The sequence below is a fragment of the Procambarus clarkii genome, chromosome 70 (genome assembly GCF_040958095.1).
Source record: "Procambarus clarkii isolate CNS0578487 chromosome 70, FALCON_Pclarkii_2.0, whole genome shotgun sequence".
NCBI lineage: Eukaryota > Metazoa > Arthropoda > Malacostraca > Decapoda > Cambaridae > Procambarus > Procambarus clarkii.
Genome location: NC_091219.1, coordinates 23629227 through 23647898, shown reverse-complemented (window position 1 = coordinate 23647898; position 18672 = coordinate 23629227). Strand labels below are relative to the sequence as shown.

At 43.6% G+C, this 18672-nt stretch overlaps 1 protein-coding gene and 1 long non-coding RNA gene across 4 annotated transcripts in view; one reads left to right on the top strand and one right to left on the bottom strand.

The window, feature by feature from the left end:
- LOC123775325 (man(5)GlcNAc(2)-PP-dolichol translocation protein RFT1) overlaps window positions 1–9026 on the bottom strand; it is a 65524-nt gene extending 56498 nt beyond the window's left edge. For 2 of the 3 annotated variants that reach the window (XM_069311678.1, XM_069311680.1), the window contains exons 1-3: window positions 8206–9026; window positions 7639–7725; window positions 7134–7336 (exon numbers count right to left, since the gene is read on the bottom strand). In XM_069311678.1, the coding sequence (XP_069167779.1) occupies window positions 7134–7336; window positions 7639–7704 (269 nt within the window). In that variant the 5' untranslated portion in view covers window positions 7705–7725; window positions 8206–9026. The remainder of the gene's footprint in view (window positions 1–7133; window positions 7337–7638; window positions 7726–8205) is intronic. The other variant, XM_069311679.1, reaches the window with a different exon arrangement.
- A 3260-nt stretch (window positions 9027–12286) lies between these two features.
- LOC123775333 (uncharacterized) lies at window positions 12287–18282 on the top strand. The gene is made up of 4 exons (XR_006775058.2): window positions 12287–12416; window positions 12515–12570; window positions 15680–15767; window positions 18143–18282. It is a non-coding gene; the product is annotated as an uncharacterized lncRNA (long non-coding RNA).
- Window positions 18283–18672: the final 390 nt, after the last annotated feature.

Genomic DNA, 18672 nt, shown 5'->3' with positions numbered 1-18672 from the left:
TCCACCCTGCAGTTCTGAGGCTCGATGTCAAAACACGCAAAAAGAACGCCAACCAGAGGGAGAGTTACCGGGAAGCCTCCGGGTATCACCTAGAAAATGGTGTTCCATTACATTCAACGCTGGTTTTCTGTGGGGTGGGGGGGGGGGAAGCCCATTGGCTCCCCAGAGCTACTTACCCAAAGATAACATAAGAAGGACAAACCCGGGAGGCGATCAGCAACACAGCAAACATACGAAGCCATGAACATGAGGATAGACTGCAAGCGGGCCAGACCCGGCTCCCAGCGGATGACCTGGGAGACCCGAACCCCAAAACAGGAAAGAAGGGAAACTGGTCAACCCAAGTGTGGCCCTGACCAAGCATTAACAACCGAAGGACCTCTCCGGGAAACAGCAGTCTCATTCTGTGCCAGAAAAGGAGACAGCTGCAAATGAAGAAAACAACTACCGGGACCAAAAAAGCAGAAGCCCCTGCGCCGGAAGAGAGCATGAAGCTCCCCGACCTGACCCCCAAATGCCAACAAAAGAGCCTTCGCCAAACAAACCTGAACCAAAGGGGCCACCACAAACCGAGGAGAAGAGAGGAAGGAGATCACCCGGTTCAATGACCAGGATGGCTCAGGCGGCCCATGAGCAGGCCGGAGGTAAAACAACACACAAGAACAGCTTGTGGAACGGAGCAGAAGTAACATCAATACCGAACGCAAGCTGCAGCCGCTCCACTAGTGCCGCACGACACAAGGCGACAGTATTTGGCATAAGATGACGGTCTTGGAACAACCACAAAAGGAAGGACAAAACAACCCTATCCAAGAAAGAAGTACACCTACACAGAGATAAGAAATAATGGAAGGACTGCCAGGAAACTTCATACTGCTGCCAAGATGAAGCACACAGGTGGGACACCATCAACGAAGCCACCCCGCACATCAAACAAGTGATGATTGACCAGAGTCAGAAAGCCCAAGCGCAAAGACTCGAGAAGAGCGAACCAGCCACATACCGAGCTGTACACATCTGCTGAAAGAAGACCTATGGGTTCAGACACCAAGCAAGCAGCGCCTGAAACCAAGGCTGAGCCAGCCACCTAGGGGCCAGAAGGACAACTCTTCCCTGGAAAGTCTCCAATCGAGTCAAGACCTGGAGAAACAGCTCAGCAGACACGTAACCCAAAGAAGGAGGTTACTGCTGGTCACCCTAAGTGACCAGCCCCAAAGAGCCAATGACCGCATCAACCCCCCCCCCAGTTTAGGTAATGAACCACTGGGGAGCAGTCCGGAAGGAGCAGGATTGTCGATCCACGAGTGACCCAAACTCACCGAAGCGACATCCACACAGCCGCAAACTCCCACACTGTGCTGTGAGCCCGACGAAAGGACGGACGCCCACCGTACGTGGCCGGGATGGCCAGGATGGCCCATGACCACTGGTCACAAAGCCCCAGCCAAGAAACGACGCGTCCGTGAACACACCGAGCGAGACCTCGGGGAGGCGCCAAGGCACTGAACGCCAAAAAATCCAGAGGAAGTCGGCGATGCAGCAACTGACGAAAGGCCCCCAGAGGCCGAATCCAATGGTTGCGAGAGGGTGAAGGGAGGTCTCTGAAGGAACCAGAACAGCTGACGAAGCTAAATCCAACCCGCCGGGTAGACCACCATGGTAAAATTCAGGCCCCCACACAAACCCTCGAACAACCGTCTTGTGACCCGGGAGCCCCCAGAATAGGCGAAGGCTGGACCGCAGCCAAAGTAGAGCCCCCGAAGGGAGAGACAAGGAAGCGGTCCAAGCGTCACACCAGACTCAGCCAAGTCCAAATCTGAGAGGGAACCAGATGGGACTACCTCCAGTACACCAGGAGCCCGAGCCCGAACCCGAACCCAGAGAGCTGGGAAAGAACCAATCCCTGGCGAGTAGACATGCGGACCGGCTGGGAGCCCACACCAGCCAACCGTCGAAGTAGGCCAGAATCCAAGCGCCGAAAAAACGCAGACGGGCCACCATGACCCGGGAAAGGCCCATGAAAACGTGAGGTGCCAGATTCAAGCCAAACAGAAGGCAACGAAAACAGTAACCCTGATTGCCCACATCAAAACCGAGCCAGTCCTTGAACCACGGATGAATCAGGACATCCCAAGAAGTGTCCTTGAGGTCCAGGGACACCACCATCCAAGAGCCCAGCACCAACAGAAAATGGACCCGAGACTGAGTAGTTAAAGGAGGGGAAGAAAACCCACTTCCTTCCCAGGGGAAGGAAAGGGAAAGTTCAGACAGGACAAGTCCAGAATGAACCTGAGGGCCTCGCAGTCCCGTTTCGGAACTAGAAACACATGGGAAAACCACCAGAAAGAGGTGGTCCTTTCGACCACGCCCAAGCAAACCCACTCCGAGATGACCTGACAGCACAGAAGAGGAGGCCCGGCCCGCCAACCCCGACCCTCCCGAAGGAGGAGGGACCACCCAACACCACCACAGAGTGCACGAAATGACCCGAAGGGCCCACAAAGAGTTGGACCAGGTGTGAGCAAACAGAGCGAGCCTTCCCCCCCCCCCCCCCACCACACCCCATCAAAAGGGCGAACCATGAAAGGGCTGATGCCCCTTACAAGAACCCAACCCCCAAAATAGAGAGCTCACCACACTGACCAGACGAAGCCGGGTCTAAAGGTAACGCCGGCCCCAAAACTAGTACTACTGGCCTACTACGACAGAAAGAACTCCGAGCCCTGGCATGACCCTGCTGGGAAGACCCCCCATGGGACCCCCCCTGAGAACCAACAATTCTGACACAGGACGACAACTAGACAAAGCTGCTTGCAGATACTGCACAACAGCAGACGCTGCAAACAGCAATGGGCAAAAGGTCAAGAAGCCTATGAGACAGGGGCCCAAGCGGATTCCACAGAAGAAGCAAGCACCGCCTGCTGACATGTGAAACGGGAAGCAAAAACAGCAACACCGCATCCCGCATGATCGACGTAAACAGCTCCAACAGTGCAGACAACGCACGCACCGCCGAGGCCAATGCACCAGACCCAGGAGTGGCTCCAAGCGCCTCCACATCCACCTCAAGCCAGTCTGAGAAAAGTTCGAGAAGGGAACAGAATCGCAAGATTGAAGCCAACAGGCCACAGGCGTGCAAGTTCTCAGTGACCAATGCAGCCGAAAGAGAAGGAACCTGCACATGAAGTAGCACCACTCCAACATCCCGAGGAAGGGCATGAGCGAACAAGCATGCACTGAGGTACTCAAACTTGCCCCCAGGAAAACCTGAACCACCGTATGAGCCTTGCGCCACTCAAGCGTGCAGGACCGAGAGAATGAATGCCACACCTCCAACAAGAAAAAAGTGGCAGTCCACAAGCCAGGATGACTCCAGAACCTCATAACAAACCCAGAAGGGACAGGAAGCACCATACATGAAAGAAGTTGGATCCATTACGAAGGTATAATCCGGGTCGCACTGGAGGTAAGCTGCAATGGCCTTCACATGGGGCGGGATGCAGGTGACCGAAAACCACTGGAAAGACGGGATCGAAGAACTCTCGGGATCACGGAACCAAACCGAGGAGGGGTAGACACCAAATCCAACTCGTGTGAGGAGGGAAAAAAAGGGAACCCCACTCCCTGTAACACCAAGCCTCACTCTGAGGGTACAAAAATTCAAGCGAGGACCAACATAGCCCAAGGCCCCAAGTCAACTCCTCCCCCCGCCCCGGGAACCTCCCCACGAGGACCCGGGGCCAAGCCGTCCTCCAACCCCCCCCCACCCCCCCCTCCCCACCCCCCAACTTCTAAAGAAAAAGCAGGCGCAGCCGTAAAAGCAGGAACAAAGGGAGCCCATTGGTCCGACCCAGAAGCTCCGGTCGGAGGACCAGGCTCGAATGCCTCCGTCACCACAGCGGAAGGGGACTCGCCGAAACTGCCCAAGTCTTAACACCAACTAAACCCAGCCCCAACTCCAAAGCCCTCAGATGCTTTGGAACTGGAAGCAAGGGGGAGGGGAGGGCCAAGATGCATACAGAAGGGGAAGGACAAGGGGGGTGCAGATGGAACCAAAGATGAGGCGACTAACATCCCCAAGTCTGGTTCCCTATAACCAAAGCAGGGCAGCCTTGGGGCATCCGGGGTAGCAACCAACCTAGTGCTCTGCAGCAACCTAAATTGAGCATGCAATGCTGAAGCTGCCCACACCCGCACATCGTGATCATCGGTCTGGGTGAACTGAAGTATGGACAAGCAACAAAACTCGCTAGACTCTGGGTCGAATGTGTCAGGCAGCATGATAGAGGCACACCCAGTGAGTGTCACCCAGAGACAAGGGGACAGCGCAACCTTCAAACTCGCACGAAGCGAGAGGGAATCCAGGGGTCACATCCATTGGAACACAGACCTCCCGTGGGGTTTCTACCAAGCTCCCCTTCCCCCTCCCGGGGAAGGGGGGATTGCGCAGACAGCGGTGCAGCGACTTGGTGATGTCATGCTCGTTTGCTTGTTTTCATTTGGGGAGTTCTGTCCACTAGTACGGCTTTCAGTAGCAATATTTTAACCAGAATATAAGCTTGTTTTGGGGCACTTACCTTTCTGGGTGCCTGACCCAGTCGATGGCAAAGATAGAATGCTTCCAACCACACGAGGGTTTCTATGGGCCATTGCTTCTCGTGCCTCTCTGAGGGGGCCAGGTTCTGACTCGTGGTTCCCGGTAGGCCTAGAACTCCATGCACATTGACTGATGCCAAAGTCTAATACATTCGTATCAGCCTGGATAGCTCTGGGGAGCCAACGGGGCTCCCCCCAGAAATGGCTGACAATAGGAGGAAGTGTGTTGATGGTGCTCTATGCCTATGCATCACCACTTAGTGATGGTGATGCATCACTAACTGCTGCTGCATCACTTTTCCTCCTTTAGTAACTGGACCTCTTCACTCTTTGAAAAACAAAATCAAAATGAGGCAGAGCAACTCCATCATTCAAAGTAAATAAAACCAGTGTTGAATGTAATGAAATGCCTCTTTCTAGTAGGTCCTTGGTGACTTCCTGAAATGACTTCCCCTTACTGAGTCACATTAGGCATAGGAGTTCTGTTTGACCAGGGACCAGAGTCAGAACCTGATCCTCCCTCACAGAGGCATAAGAGCTGGGGATTATAACCATCGCTATCACAAAGAAAACATCCAGAAACTAAGTGAAGCAATACAGCAACCCATACTCGGGCTAGGCTTGTTAAAGCTGTGGCTGAGCCCCCCTCCCCCATCCCCCAGTGCATTCATAAATTTTAATGCATTTTGTATTTAAATCGGTGTGTTCTCATTTATATATTAATATTATTATATATATAAGTTCTGTGTATTGTTAGGCATAGGTTAGGTAAGGTGTTTAGATTCTGGTTAGGTGTTTAGATTTAGGTTAGGTAAGGTGTTTAGATTCTGTTGAAGATTATTTATATTTGAAGTATGTACGTGGGTGAATCACTTACAGAGTTGTAGTTCAAACAGAGGTGTCATCAAAGCACTGTTCAAAAAATGTTCGAATGTCATCAGTTGACAATATAATTTGATAATTTTTACATAGTTGGAGGTGTTCTTTTCACTGGTTTTGAGACTTCGGTCTCTTTTTGAATCCAATAAAAGTGTTTGGACTCATTGAATTTCAGGTTGTCTTTCCTGGTGAGGTTGCAAAAATAAATGTCACTTCTCCCTAGGCTGATGTGACTCGGCAGATGGTAACCATTTCAATATATAGCCTCAGAGAGCCACAAGAGGTTCCCTCCAGAAAAACCAGGCAATAATAACTAATGTCAACATACAGAATAATGCTGACTGCATTACCATGGAGATCAACATATGATGATAACTACTCTTTAAGGGTTAAAAGATTTCATGCACTGTACAATAGTTTACAAATGTACTATAGAATAATTCAGCTGTTGACACTGCCATGTCGTGATAGTAGGTTTTGGTGGCAGCTTAGTCAAATAATCCTCACTGAAGCAAACATTTGTTTGATCCATTGAATAATTTGCACTGAACTCAAACTGTTTGGACTATTCAAGATTTCTACTGGAGGGGTTTGTCAGCTCATGGATCCACTGTATGTCCAATGGTAACAAACATACCATGGAATACACTGTTAAAATGCAAGTACAGTAGTAAACAGGCACTATACCCACTAAGGAAACATGTCTTCATGTGCAGTGACATGTGCAAATAACATCCAGGCCAAATCAGATGAATGTCTGGCAAAAGTGTGCAGTGGGTCTTGCCAGACCTCTGGGTGGCTGGCATTGCCACCTGGTGGCAGTAGGGAAAGGGACATTAAAGGGTGGTTTCAGCCATTATGAGTTTTGTTTGGCTATTCACGTGTTACCAAACACTTCTCTAGTGATTTGTGTTTTTGTGACCATTCTCTCATTTGTTTTACTTCCTCACTGTGGGTTGATTCCTGATCCCCACATGTTCCTCACTTCTATGATATGGCCATAGTTGGATGCTAGGTCAGGTGTAGCCCTCAAATGCCAGTGTTATAGCAAAGCTACTGATGAGCCACCAGAAATATATCAAAATAATAAACACAAATAATGACAGTTATAAGAACATAAGAACAAAGGTAACTGCAGAAGGCCTATTGGCCCATACGAGGCAACTCCTATTTATAGCCACCCCAATTCCACACATATACATGTCCACCCCACGCTTAAAACAATTAAAGGACCCCACCTCCATCACATTACGCGGTAATTGGTTCCACAAACCAACAACCCTGTTACCGAACCAGTATTTACCAAAGTTTTTCCTAAATCTAAACTTATCCAATTTATGCCCATTGTTTCGTGTTGTCTTGTGTTGATACATTTAATACCCTATTAATATCCCCTTTGTTATGTCCATTCATCCACTTGTAAACCTCTATCATGTCACCCTTAACTCTTTGCCTTTCCAGTCAATACAATTTAAGCTTTGTTAATCTTTCTTCATATGACACGTTTCTAATTTGGGGAATTAACTTCCTATGACATAGGATGAATTGTCATCCTATGCTGGACACATTCAAGTGAATTTATATCCATTCTATAGTACGGCAACCAAAACAAATAACTTACCCAATCAACTTACTTACCCAAAACACTTATCACTTACCCAATCCAAATAAGATTGATAACTTTGTGAATTTCCCCAAATTCTTTAGAGCTTAGTGCTGCTCGCCTGAAAGCCTCCCGTGACAGCAAAAGTCCCGTGGAATACAGTAGGTGAAGTCGAACAGTCATAACAGCAAACACCTCTCGACTGACGTGGCGCACAATAAAGGCATTCAGAATGAAAGACAGGATTCGTAGTCCAACCTTCCAGAGATGCATCATACATTAGTGCATTTACATAAATTTATTTAGCAGCTAATTTTTCCTATAATTTTTCCCATTAAGCAGTTTCTTTGTAATGATAATTCAATGGAATTTCCTGTCCAAATATTTGGAATGGCTCAATGCTGGATTAGCATTAGGAAAAAATATATTGTTGTACCATTTATGTATACAGTACAATGTAGTAGAGTATAAGCAATGTAAAAAAAAAATCATAATACTAATTATTATTATTTTTATTAATTCATATAATTTAGCCAATGATACTGTATACTTTCACTTACTTGTAAAATCATGTCATAGGTGGCTGACACAACTGCCCCTTTCTTTAATTCTTTTGGGTCCGACATCTTTATAGCTCATGAAGATTTCTGAAATAAAAGTATTATACAGTATAACAAATTATTGCTATTGTATGTAAACATCATTCTTTCGTCTACATCATATGCTAGCAGCATTTTGAAGAATATATGACAACTTTCAAAGTTATGTAAAGGTGCCAGTTCAGGGGTAACTTTATCCTGTGCTACTTTTTCTCAGAGTCCCTTGTAGCTCCACGAAGCTATCTCACTGACCCAACTACTAGGTTACATCAGCAGCAGAATTCTGTTTGGTCTACCAGGGACCAGAGCCAGAACCTGGCTCTCTTCGCAGAGATGCAGAGAGCAGGTGACGCTCTGCCACCCCACCGGAAAAGGATTCGGCAAGTCAATGCGTGAATACAGACCTATGCTGGGTTCAAAGAGACCAAAGCCTCGAAACTGTTAAACCCTCTCAAACAATGTCAACAAATGATCGAATCTCTCTTAAATCAGCACAAGCTTGTTAGCATTAGCCCCCCTGCAACTTACTGCCAGCGTTTGGGGGGGTTACTGGAGCTCCAGGTCTTCCTAGCCCTCCAAGCCAGTTCTGACGCTGATGTGAACACAATTGGTTGTCAACTATGTTCCCCAGATTATCTACAAGCCATGTGGGTACAACTACTTCTAAGCTAAATTCCAAACATCCTTGGGCTTTGTTCTGTGGGGCTATTTGGTTGGTACTGTTCTATATTTTAGTTAGCTTCATGAGCATGTTTCCTGTCCAGTTTGTGTTGTGTGGACCTAGTTCGTAGCATACTTGGAGTTTCACGTGTTCATGGCTACCTTCTGTGTGTGCTCCCTAGTACTGCCCCTGCACCAACAGTTCTCTTCTCTGGTGTGTTTGGGAGGTTGCTCTTTAGAGGCTGGATCACCAGGGTGGGAACCTTATCTTGGGTGTCAGGGGTCTTTTGCCCTCTTCTGTCTAGACCTTTGCTTGATGGTAAACGTTTTGGCCAGTTGGGGCACACTGGGGGGTTCGCAAACTTGTTTTACACAGCATGCCAAGCTTGGTCTTCACAGCCTCGTTGATTAGGCTGTATCAGTCACGAGTAGATTGGCCTGGGTATCTCCTCCAGATAAGTGCAAGTTATTTTATCTTTTCTTCTTTGTAACACGTGCAGCTTGCACAAAGGATTTCCTCTTTCCTTCTTTGCCTTATTTGTAATACGTACAGTTTGCATAAAGGATTTCCCCCTTTTAGAATTATAACAGCACGAGTAGTCCTGCTGTAAGACCCAAGACACAGCCCCGATAGGGATAGATTTACTCCAGTCAGTCGAGTGTTGTGAAACTGAAAACGTCAGAAGCTCGCTTGTGGTACCAAATCAGTGTTATCATTTTCTTTGGTTAGTTACATGTGCAATACGAAACATTCAATGTTATAAAAATAAAAAATAAATAAAAAATATATGTTTATTCATGTAAAAGTACATACATAGAAGATGAGTTACAAACATAATGTTGGATTTATAGATAGAGCTAGTAAATACAGTACCTAGTCACTAATACGTACAGCGTTTCGGGCAAGGCGCGATGTGTAAATAATAATAATAATAATAATAACATTATATTTAGGAAAAGTACATACATAGATACAGAGTTACAAACATTCTGATTGATTTATAGATAGAACTAGTACATACAATACCTAAAGCCACTAGTACACATAGCGTTACGGGCAAGGTGAGGTGGGGAAAAAACAGACTAAAACTTAATAGTAATTGAGCTTAAAGTATAAATTGCGTTGAAAGAATAAATAAAAGATAAAAAAGGAGGGAACATGGTAGAAAATAGCCAATATACAAGTTGGTCAACAAACAGCATTGTTTAAAAAATTGTAAGACATGGGTTGATATTTAGAAGTAAGGTAGGTTACATGGAGTTAATTAGGTTAGTACTTAGTTTTCATCTTAAACTGGTTGAGAGAGGTACAATCTTTGACATAATTGGGAAGGTCATTCCACATTCTGGGTCCCTTGATTTGTAGAGCATTCCTAGTTTGATTAAGTCTTACTCTTGGAATATCAAATAGGTATTTGTTTCTGGTGTGGTGCACATGAGTTCTGTTACAACCTTCTAGGAAGCGTTGAAGGTCATGATTGACATTACAATTCAGAATTTTAAATATATAGAGTACACAAGAGAGGATGTGCAGTGATTTAATATCTAACATATTCAGAGATTTGAGTAAGGGTACTGAGTGCTGTCTGGGGCCAGAGTTAGATATTGTCCTAATAGCAGCTTTGTGTTGGGTAATTAGAGGACGTAAATGATTTTGGGTAGTAGAACCCCAAACACAAATACCATAGTTGAGATAAGGATAGATGAGATAAGGCTTTAGGCATTGTATGTACTAGTTCAATTTCTTTCTTTATTATGCACCCCATTCCCATCCCGTGGGAGGTGATGTAAAGGATTACAGAGGCACTACACACACTCTCATACATACATGTACATATATATATATACGTATACATATATATACATATATATACATACACATACATATCTAATCACTCACACAAATATACACATCAATAATCTTTTGTGTCACAAGTGATTCAACAAGAGGCTCACAACAGTCACTATACAAGGCACTTTACATCTATGGTGAGTCACACAGTTGCTAGTCTTGCTGTACTCCCACCCAACTGGGCGGCAGCTTTACAGTCATGTGCTCCACACCCACCCAACTGGGCGGCAGCTTTACGGTCATGTGCTCCACACCCACCCAACTGGGCGGCAGCTTTACAGTCATGTGCATGCATTACCTACAGTAAGCAAATTTTGGATACTTCGCTAAGATTCCGGACAGTACATCAGTATGAATGAAGTACTTACACATTTCTTGGACACTATTGATGATGTTATCTCTAAATTCCACGATTTTTTCACATTCCATTATATAATGACGCAAAGTATGCGAATAGTTCTGCTGACAGAGTTTACATTTAGTCAAATCTACATCAGCAGATGTTACAAATTCCCAGAGGTACTTGTAGTCGAGCCTAAACCTAGCAGTGATAACATCTAGAAGTCTGCTAACTTTATTGGATGACCCATAGACGTGCGGTTCTTCCTGCATAATAGAATGATGATAGATAGAGTAACTGGTGTGAATTTCACTTTGCCTCAAGTCTCCGAAATTTAGTTGATGTTCCTGGGATATTGCTGCCCTCAGGCTGTTCAAAGGCAGTCCAAGTTGGTAATCAATTCCCTCTTTACGAGCAAAAGTCTTGGCCAACTCGTCAGTTCTATCATGCATTCGGAGACCAATATGGGAAGGAATCCACAGGAGACAAACTCTTACTCCATCATTGATTATTTCATCATATCTATGTCTAGCTTCATAGATAAGCACGTCACAGTTATGCCTTAGGGAGCTGAGGGCAGTCAAGGATGTCAAGAAGTCACTTACAATTAGCGTGTCAACTTTGGATTCATATACGCGCTCGAGTGCAAGGATTATGACAACCAATTCTGTTTGAAGAGTGGAGGCCCAGTTACTTAGACGCGCTCTACACTCGTGGGAGAAGGAACCATCTCTCCCTGTCACAACAACTGCACTTCCAGCTGCACCATAGGATTGATGCAAGGATCTATCAGAGTAAATAATCTGGGAAAGGGAGCGCTCTCTGACTAAAGCATCAATTTGGCTTAAGGCATTGTACTTTGCTTCTTGTCGAAGCAAGGTTTGTTCTTTAATCAGCTTCTTGGGCGGGAAAGGGGGACAATAATTTGGAAAGGAGTGATCTCCCATGGGACAGGAAAGTGTTGTTGTTGTCTCTCTTGGTAGGAGTGATGAAAGTTATACATTCTGAGCACATTGGCAGTTACGGCAATCCATTTGGAGGGATGCTGACCTTCAAGGAAGAAGGCTTGGAGGGCTTCAGTGCAGGGGATAGGGTGGGTTAGCCTAAGCATCTTGATACCAATTAAAGCATTAATTTCAGTGATACGATCACTTACACACGAAATATTCAGTTCCTACCTCATGTTTAGTAATTTAGTTGTACGGGGGCATCCGAGGATTATCCTCATGGCTTCGTTTTGCATCTTTTCCAGCCCTCCAAGCATTCTCTCAGGCACTAGGGCAAGCATGGGTGCAGCATAATCAATCAGTGTACTAGCTCTACCTATAAATCCATCAACGTTTTGTATCTCGCCTTATATGTATATACTTTACCTGAATAAATATTTGATTTGATTTTGATTTTCGCTTGTTAATAATAAAACGAAAAAAAAGACCTTATTTATTTTCCCACATAAACATGTCATATATAACATTTTCGCCTACAAATATTTTGAATCAAGACAACTCTGAGAAAGGACAGGAAATAATAATAATAAAATATATATATATATAATTCGGTGTTAGTGAGAAGTGAGGATTTTATGATTATCATTGTCATGAAGGATAAATGAGGCGACGACAGGTGCAGAACACTTCGTACAAAATATATTTCGCACAGGCATTTTTCTTAACCTAACGTAATCTAATGTAACCGATGATACACATTTAGAAAATACAAATCATATTATATAATGTGGGATTCATAGAAAACAGTTACACGTATGTTTGCTAAAAAAGGAATTGGTTATAAAATTCCAATGTTCGAAACGTGTATGTACGAAGAAGGAGAGAAGGAGCGGCCAGTGAGAGAAGAGCCACAAGCCAGCCAACATGTCTTCACGAGAAGGTAAGACGCCATATCTTGTCCTATTGCCTCACTACTCCTGCTCTGTTAAAGCAGAATAGTTCTCTCTCTATGGAAATAAATCTATGTGTGTCTTGCAGGTGGAAAGAAGAAGCCGCTGAAGGCGCCCAAGAAGAAGAACGCGGACATGGACGACGTGAGTATGAGAGCAGCGTGCGTGGGGAACCTCCCTGGTTCATCTTGTCATATCTCTCGCCACACTTCTGCTGCCTCTCACCCTTCCACTATACCACATTCGTATATTTAAACTTCGTATTAATTTATGTGGGTTCAGAACGTCTGGGTGAGAATTATGACTACTGAGGAAGGGTAGGTTGGGAAGACATTAGTCCGTGCTGGGAATAAGTAATCCAGCAGTGCTTATTTTATGCTGTTATTTAGGGCGGCGGCGGCGGTACAGGGATCAGAGGAGCCCGAGTGTGTGATTTATGTACAGGAATGTATAATGGGCTATATTGTCCAATATATTGGTGATTAAGTGGTACGTGAGACTCGCCATGGTAGTAGTGACCAATTTTCCAAAGTGTGAATTTAGTCACTTCACAATCCGGTTGATTTACGGAATGTTTAGTATTGATTGTGACCTTCATTAATGGAGCATTGGTGTAGTTAGGTTAGAATCTTACCCAAAAACGAGTTGGGTCAACCCGTGTATTGTATTCCAAAAATGTGTAACCGTGTTGGAAAGACGAATGCCCAAACAAATTTGTTTAAAACATCTTTATAACTTAATAAACAAAAATTATATGTCAGAAGGAAGACTAAAACATAATCTATATTTTAAACCGCTCCCGGAATAATATTTTAAGTAAAACCGAAGATATATGTGCAGTAGTTGTATAACGGTTGCATTTATCATTGCTCGTCGAGCTCGGAACCCGCAATATTCATATCAGAACAAGGCTTATTTTACATACGTTTGTTGATAAATGAAAGTGTTTTATGTGTTGCAAGAAAGATACAAATATAAGCTTCATCTTAATTCCATATCATGACATTTAAAGTTCAAGTAAAGATGGTACCAGTACATGCATTTTTATAATGGCGTCCAGTAGCTTGTCGGTCATGGAGTACAGATGCCTTCACACTGCCCGATAAGTTGTGTAATTAACAGATACAGTATGCTAATAAAGCCTAAAATATTATATGAAAGATGGAGATATTTGTGTTATTGTGAGTCTATAACAGGAAATATATCTTATCGGAAAATAAAGATACAGTACATCAGTTTTAAATTTTCATAGTGACTCGCCCTATCTATTGGATATTTGAGAAAATACCATAAGCCTCATAGCATTACATAAATAATGAAAAAGACATTTGCTCACTAAACTGCCACTGAATGAACGTAAAAATTTATATTTTTACAAGGAAATAATTTTATTTTATACCTAAATTAGACTTGAATAAAGTGGAAGGTGATGACAAAGTCGACGATTCAAACTCCTGTGTTGTGGAGCAACTATAAACCCCATATATATGTTGGCTGGCATAGCAGCCTCCTGTACACAGGGAACGAATAGTTGCACTTCTGTTTAATTTGTTGCAAATTTAGTTGATATTAACTAATAGATTGTATACAATAATAATTAGCACTACTGTAACTAAAAAACATTTAAGATTTATTAAAATTGTATCAAAGTTAAATAAAATATAGGACAAATGTTTTAATAATTTTTATTAATTATCCTATTGCAGTTATTAAAACGATTGTCCAATAGTTTAACTTCCAGGCATGTTTTTTTTAAATCTTAAATGTTTTGTGGTTATTTGTGCTAAATATTATTGTTAATATGCAATCTACTACAATTAACATCAATTAAATTTGTGACAAATTAAGCAGAAATGTGACTTTAACTGTGTACAGAAGGCTGCTATGCCAGCTATCAATATATCTGGCATAAGTCGCCCCACAACATAGGTGCTTTGATCGTCGATTTCCTAAGTTGTCAACTGCCATCTATTTAAGTAATTTCTTTATAAAATGGGATTATTTCCTTGTAAAAATTTCACCATACAAAAGAATTAGGTTGCGGTGAACATTTAAACCTTTTGTTACCAAGTCGTGCAGTCCACTCATGACAAATTTTAGAACAGTTTTAAAACTTGTAGGGGTATCACAGTGAATAAACAAGTGATGAAGCTCCAAAAATTTTATGCGCATTTTATGATGCTAGGGAATAATCCCAGTTGTCTTGGTGCCAAACAATGCCCAAGGAAATTATGCCAACATAACTATGGCATCATATGGTGCCAATTAGGCCATTTCATTGCCCAAAGCCAAACACCATTTTCTATTGTGTATATGCTTTTAACTCTTCTATGGGGTTGTAATGAAGTACACCAGGTAAACTAATCAACAATTCAAACATTATCAAATGGTATGAAAATATATATATTTTTTTATACCCCAGCAACCTACTACTACAGCCACCCAACTCTACTACTACAACCAGCCACCCAACTCCCCCAACTACTACAACCAGCCACCCAACTCTCCCTATTACTACATCCAGCCACCCAACTCCCCCTACTACTACTGCCACCCAACTCCCCCTCCTACTACAACCACCCCCAGCCCCCTTCCTACTACTGCAACCACCCCACCCCCCTCCCACTACTGCAACCACCCCACCCCCCTCCCACTACTGCAACCACCCCACCCCCCTCCCACTACTGCAACCACCCCACCCCCCTCCCACTACTGCAACCACCCCACCCCCCTCCCACTACTGCAACCACCCCACCCCCCTCCCACTACTGCAACCACCCCACCCCCCTCCCACTACTGCAACCACCCCACCCCCCTCCCACTACTGCAACCACCCCACCCCCCTCCCACTACTGCAACCACCCCACCCCCCTCCCACTACTGCAACCACCCCACCCCCCTCCCACTACTGCAACCACCCCACCCTCCTCCCACTACTGCAACCACCCCACCCCCCTCCCACTACTGCAACCACCCCACCCCCTCCTACTACTGCAACCACCCCACCCCCCTCCTACTACTGCAACCTCCCCACCCCCCTCCTAATACTGCAACCTCCCCACCCCCCTCCTAATACTGCAACCTCCCCACCCCCCTCCTAATACTGCAACCACCCCCAGACCCTCTTTCCTACAGGTGAAATTATATTTATATCCTCTCAGCAATTGATGTTCTTTGTAAGTGGATCATTTGTAATCCTTTTTTTTTCATTATTTTTAATTCAAGGCGTTAATTGTGTAAAATTTTCTTTCAGGATGATAAGGCTTTTATGGAAAAGAAAAAAGAGGAGGACAAAAAGATGAAGGAGCTGCAGGCACGTGCAGCTAAAGGTGGTCCACTAGGTAAGTTGAGATCAGGTATTATCAGATGCAGGGTATTCAAACTTTGTTGGATGAGAGATGTAATACCGCATAAATTAATTCCTATCAAAATTTTTTTTAGGCATTCATGATGCCCTTGACAAGCATACACAGTCAAAAGATGTTCGACAAATTCACACGAGGTTGTCTTGTAACCTGGAACATGCTGGAGGGGTGACAAGACTTCTGACATGGATTAACAATTTTCTAACTGACACAGATGAGGGCAGTAATCAGAGACAATGTATCTGATTGGAGGAGTGTTACTAGTGGAGTACCACAGGGTTCAGTTCTTGCACCAGTAATGTTCATTGTCTACATAAACACTACCGGAAGGAATACAGAATTATAGAACGTGTTTGCTGATGCTAAGCTATTGTGGATGACAGGAGATGCAGATGATTGTAATGCCTTTTAACTTGATCTAGATAAAATAAGTGCCTAGAGGGTCGTGGCAAATGGAATTCAATGTGAATAAATGGCATGTTATGGAATGTGGAATTGGAGAAAATAAGACCATGTACAACTTGCAAATTATTTGAAGAATTACAGAACTAATAAAGGATAAAATATAGGGGTGATTTTGGATAGTAAACTGTCGCCAGAGGAACACAAATAACATTGTGAGAGGAGCGTATGCGTCACTTTACAACTTCAGACTTGCTTTTTAATTACATAGATGGTGAAATACTAAAGAAACCCTACATGACTTTTGTGAGACCAAAATTGGAATTTGCAGCATTTGTATGGTGCCCAAATCTCAAGAAGCACATAAAAAACTGGAAAAGGTGCAAAGGCATTCTACAAAATGGCTTCTGGAACTGAAAAACTAGTTATGAGCAGAGACTAGAGGCATTAAACATGTCAAACAATTAGAAGATAGAAGAAAAAGAGGAGATATGATTACATTTACAAAATACTAACAGGAATTGACCAAATTGACAAGGATGATTTCCAGAAACCAACAACTTCATGGACAAGAGAAAACAGATTACAGAGAAAAAGGAAACAAAGGTGCTGAAATTTTTTTATAAAGTTTTCTTTTGCCAACAGAATGGTAGATGGTTGGAACAAGTTAAGTGAAAAGGTGGAGGCCAAAACAGTCAGTTTCAAAGCGTTATATGACAACTTACTGGGAAGACGGGACACCACAAGCGTAGCTCTCATCCTGTAACTGTAACTAACTAACTTCTTCCTTTCAGGTGAAGAATGAGTTTGTGGGCTTCCAGAGGGGTCCTTTGGTTGTGGATGCTTGGTTTGATTGCTTCGTGGCAATAGTTCTGTTTTGGTTGATCCAGTTTCCCTGGTTCTCTGTTGCAGGGCTCGTGTTTCTCAGATTGTCCGTAGTGTTATTACAACTAATCAGCCTGTGGTCTACCCTCGTGCCCATGAATCTAAGTGTGCTGCTCTGACGGTTGTCTTTTATATTCAGACTGATATTCAGGCACGAGGGTTTTGGAGGTCTAATAGTCTTGGCTGCCAGGTATCTTTTATTGTCCCTGGTTCTCTGCATGGACAATATGTTGCACTCATTTGTCGTGGAGATCAGTCGTCTGCAGTTCTGTCGTGACCCTTTTGTCCTTTCTGGGTAGTTAGCTTCAGGGAGCCAACGAGGTTCCCCACAGAAAACCAAAGTTGAATGTAATGAAATTCCAGTTTTTGGATGTGGCGTCCGGAGGCTCCCTGACCCTGGTCATCAGCAGGTTTAATTATAGAACTGGATTGAGTTGCCCGGCTGACCTAGGCCGGCTCCCTCCTCTTCCCCAGGCGTGGGAAGGAGGCAAAATAGCATGGGGCTATTTCGCAAAATTTTGTTTTCATTATGGGAGAGTTAGCAGTTTTGAGGGTATAGTTTTGTCTTTACCATGTTTGCCTGTGTTGATTTGCCCATCTGGAAGCCTTCCCTTTTGGATGGTGGCAAAGATGATGAACTTTACGTTTAAAGTGTTCATTGCTCTGTGCCTCTCTGAGGGGACCAGGTTCTGGCTCGTGGTCTCCAGTAGGCCAGTAGAACTCCATGACTGATGGCACCTAGTATTATGGCACTTATTCATTGTGATAGCTTCATGAAGCTTCAGGGGGCTCATCCAGAAATTGACTTTTCATTACATTCAACACTTTTTTTTACTCAGTGGGTACAGGGCTGAAAGAATTGTCACTGTCAAAAGTTTAATATGGATAAACTTGTTATTCTGTTTCCATGTAACATTTTGATATACACTGTCAGTACTGTACAAATAATAAGTATTTTATTAATTTAAGAATTGCCAAATGTCATAGTAAAGCCTTATTGGCTTTTGGTATTTTTAGAGTTCCTTTTATTAACAGTTTGTGGTAAATTTTTTTGTTTTTTTCAGCAAGTGGTGGTATCAAAAAGAGTGGAAAGAAGTAACTACGGCCACATCTCACTAGATAACGCACTTGACCCCCACCATTATTTCATTGTAACACTTCATGAGGCATTTGTTTCATAAAATAAAAATGATATAAAAAAGTAGCTTACATTTTACTTAACCTTACAAGAAAATTAATCTAGGATTTTAGTTTTGCTTATTTAGTTTGTGGAATACTTTGGAAATGGGTTGTCATGATATAAAGAATTACTGTAATACTGAACATGCTTTTTTAAAGAATGTGGGTTGTATTTATAATTTAAAATTTCTCTATACTGCTTAACAAAATATTTACAATAAAATGAATCTGGGGGTTGGTTTGTATATTTGCTGTGGAATGGAAGTGTGATGGCTAGGCATACTAATCTCTGATTAACGTTCCCTTGGGGCTAGCTTTTCTGGGGTGGGGAGGTGTTGGGAAGTCTTTGCTTGCTGTTATTACCCAAAGGTTAAATCAAGTGTGGCTTGTGAAGATCCTCTAATGGCAAATGGCT